Source organism: Babylonia areolata, chromosome 14, assembly GCF_041734735.1.
Source record: "Babylonia areolata isolate BAREFJ2019XMU chromosome 14, ASM4173473v1, whole genome shotgun sequence".
NCBI lineage: Eukaryota > Metazoa > Mollusca > Gastropoda > Neogastropoda > Buccinidae > Babylonia > Babylonia areolata.
This window is the reverse complement of record NC_134889.1, coordinates 10,103,238-10,106,895: the sequence shown is the minus strand read 5'-3', so window position 1 is coordinate 10,106,895 and position 3,658 is coordinate 10,103,238. Positions and strand designations below refer to the sequence as shown.

The following is a 3,658-nucleotide window of genomic DNA, read 5'->3' as shown; positions in this document are numbered from 1 at the left end:
AACACCACAGAAACCAAAATATAAACGTGAGGATTGGAAAGAATCTTTATCTGAAAAGATACATTATAATGCTAACATTACAAGAGACAACAAAGTAGTTTTTCTGAAGGAATGGATTGATGCATCTTCCATTTGATGGATGCAAATGGAAATCTTCTTTCTTTTGATGAGTTTAAACAAAATATGCCACTGTCACAAGAACAAACTTTTTAACATTTACTGGCATTATTAGAGCAGTCAGAAAATATCAAGAAAGATTTATTTACATGCAAAATACAGATAATGGAACTGATCAAGAAAATATAGCATGGTGTCATATCCAAAAGGGTAACAAGGCAGTGAAGTCTATTTTACTTAAATCTGATATCATTCCCACAGCTGTGAGAAAATGGAATACCCTATACATGGAACTTGAGTGGAAAACATCTTTCTCTACCCTATCAAAACAACAACAGACACACAACTGAGATGGCTTCAGTTCAGATTACTTCATCATATTCTACCTATTCAAAAATTCCTTCATGGATGTAAGCATGCCAACTCCCCACTTTGTAATTTTTGCAGTCTAGGAATACAAACAATTCAGCACCTCTTTTTGGATTGTCAGATTGTACAACAGTTTTGGATGGATTTTGTATCCTTGTTGTACAACAGATGTTTCCATTGTGCAAGATTAACATTAGGAGAACAGCTCATTTTGTTTGGTTGTACAAGAAATGTGAAGGCAGATAAAAGCTTAGACTTCATGATAGTAACTGCAAAATTCTTCATCCGTAAGTGTAAAGTACAAGGAACAACACCTACGCTAGACCATTTTATTAACTTTTTGAAAATAAGATTCAGGTTAGAAAAATATTTGTCCTCCTCTCTTGGGAAATATGAACAATTCTGTTTAGCATGGCAGTTCTATATGCCCTTGATTGCTTCAGTAATCAGCTGATATTTAGGTGAGTATATTCCATCTCTTTGCAATGCAACATGTGGGATCATATTGGATTTGTATGGTCATGAATATTCCTTTACTTGTAGCGTCAGTAACTGAATTTAGCAGGGAATATGATTTAACCATATGCCCTTTGAGGAACTAAATTTAGAGAAGGGCTATCAGTAACCAAATTTAGCAAGGAACATGAATTAAATCAGCTGCACTATCAGTAGCTAAATTTACTAAGGTGTGAGTTTCTTTTTGTTTCAGTTTCAGTTTCTCAAGGAGGCATCACTGCATTTGGACAGATCCATGTATGTTACACCACATCTGTTAGGCAGATGCTTGACCAGAACATGACCCAGTGTGCTTTGTCAGGCCTTGAGTGCATGCATATATGTTTGTGTACCCGTGAGAATGGCTTTCTGCTACAGAATTTTGCTAGAGGACAGCAGTATCATTGCCATGGGTTCTTTTTTCATTGCGCCAAGTGCATGCTGTGCACAGGACCTCGGTTTATCGTCTCATCCGAATGACTAGACGCTCAGTTTGAATTTCCAGTCAAACTTGGGAGAAAGGGCGAGAGTGGGATTGGAACCCAGATCCTCAAGGACTGAACAGCAGTGAGGCGTGATGAAATCAGCTGCACCAGTGGTAACCATAACCACCCATTCCTTGGCGTCTTTTCAGATCCCATTTGCAGGAATCGCTGGCAAACACCCTTTCCATTGACCACCAAGGGGAGGATACTCCGGAGGCCTTGCCGGGGGCGGTGGAGGTCCAGAGAGAGGACCACCTCATGCACCAGACTGTCTCCAACCTGAAGTCCAGCGCACTCCACTTCCCCTACTCGCTGTCGGCCACCGGGGGGCCAAATTTCAGCCAAATGCGTCGCCGCCTGCTACCGGACTGCTCCAACGCCCTGCACATCATCGACGGACCCCAATACCGCTACTTCTTCGGCATCGTTGATTTCCTGACGCGCTGGACGCTGAAGCAGAAGGTAGCACGGCTGTGGAAGATTGTGAAGTATGGGTGTGGCGAGCACTCCACCATGCCCCCACCCTACTACCGTCGGCGCTTCGAGCGCTTCATCTGCAGCCGTGTCAGGTAGCACCAGGAAGAGAGGGAGCATTTGGGAGTATTCCGCCTGGTTACAACTGTCAGTGTTTCTTACAATTCATCTCCATCTGCATCTGGTAGCGCCGAGGAGGGAGTGTTTGGGAGCACTCTGCCTGGTTACAGCTATCAGTGTTTCTTACACTTCATCTCTGACCACGTCTGGTAGCGCCGAGGAGGGAGCGTTTGGAAGTACTTCAGCATGCCGCCAGACTACAAGCGCCTGGAGCCTTTTTTGTTTTGTTGTGGAAAGAATAGGCGCCATCAAAATTCACATTATTATTATGATTACTGCTGTCCACATTTCTTTCACTTCATCTCCAACCACATCACTTAGTTGTCAGTTCAAGGGAGTGCTGTCCATCCGTCCATTTACACCGCATCTGTGATTGTCGTCATGGTGATGTGTGCATGAAGGGCTGTGTTTCTGTTCGTTTACTGGTGTTCAGTGTGACGTTCTTGTTAATAACGCCTGATCATCCTTGGGTTTGTTATTTTTGTTTTTTGTTTTTGTATTTTTTTGTGTGAACTTTGCTGACCTGTCTTTGGTATGAGTCCTTGTTGCTCATCTCAGCAAGAGGGATCAGTATTTCTTAGAGGAATATGTTTGTGATGGAAAAGAAGCATCTTTTTTTTCCCTATGGTTTGCTGTGTATTTTGTTTTGTGTTGGTCTCACCCGGCATGGAGCATGGGGTCAGGGATAACACAGCAGGGCTGTCACTTTCAGACAGTCGCAGTTTGGGTGGGAAGAAGGAAAAATAGCACTTCCTTAAACTGTGCGCTGTGCTGCATTGCTCCCATTCATCAGTGTGTTTTGTTTATGAATTATTTCGTATTTCTTTTTTTTTTTATCATACACTTTTATAAATATTTTGATATTTCTTTTTGTGTTTCTTTGCTTATCTCCCCCCACCCCCAGTCCCCAACCCTACACTCCCTTAAAAAAAAAATCTGTCTGTATGTCTGTGTTCTGAAATGTTCTTTCTTTATTTCTTTTTTTGTGTGGGTCTGATTTTTCAGAGTTTTAAGTTTGCTTGTTTTGATGTGTCCACAATCACACATGCCCCCCTTGCTGTTGGGGTCAAAGTTCAACCTGCAATTGACTTGTGAACTCTTCACACGCAGTGAAGCTTTCAAGTGACTGAAGCAGGTTGTATCCAGTATTGATTTATTTTAAAAGCTGCATATTAAAGTCAGAATTTCTGTTTGTTTTATCTGCACTTGTCTTTTTGTCCAGTTACCTACAAATACATCTGTGTGACCATATGTCAGTTCATGTGGTTTTGTGTTTTAATGTTCTCGTTTTTAGTCTGTTTTTCAAAGACATCTGTGATGGTGAGCATATACAGCAGGATCTTGTTTCAGCTCAGAGGTGATATGAGGATGGGAGGGATATTAGGGATGGGTCAGGGGAGGGGTCAGGGGTTAAGGGAGGGGTCAGGGATGGGGTCAGGATGGGGTCACAGGACGAGGGGTGGGGGTGGGGTTTGGGGGGTGGTGGACAAGGAATGTAACAACATTGTCAGTCTAACATTCGTTTTTAAGTTTTATATTTATTGACTGAATTTGACCTAAAGGTTGGTCTATCTATCCATTCTGACTCTTTCTCCCTC

At 42.3% G+C, this 3,658-nt stretch overlaps 1 protein-coding gene across 2 annotated transcripts in view; it reads left to right on the top strand.

The window, feature by feature from the left end:
• Positions 1-3,421, top strand: part of LOC143289477 (phosphatidylinositol 4-phosphate 5-kinase-like protein 1) — a 24,153-nt gene extending 20,732 nt beyond the window's left edge. For both annotated transcript variants that reach the window (XM_076598453.1, XM_076598454.1), the window contains exon 10: positions 1,616-3,421. In XM_076598453.1, coding sequence (XP_076454568.1) covers positions 1,616-2,039 — 424 coding nt within the window. In that variant the 3' untranslated portion in view covers positions 2,040-3,421. The remainder of the gene's footprint in view (positions 1-1,615) is intronic.
• The last annotated feature ends 237 nt before the right edge of the window (positions 3,422-3,658 follow it).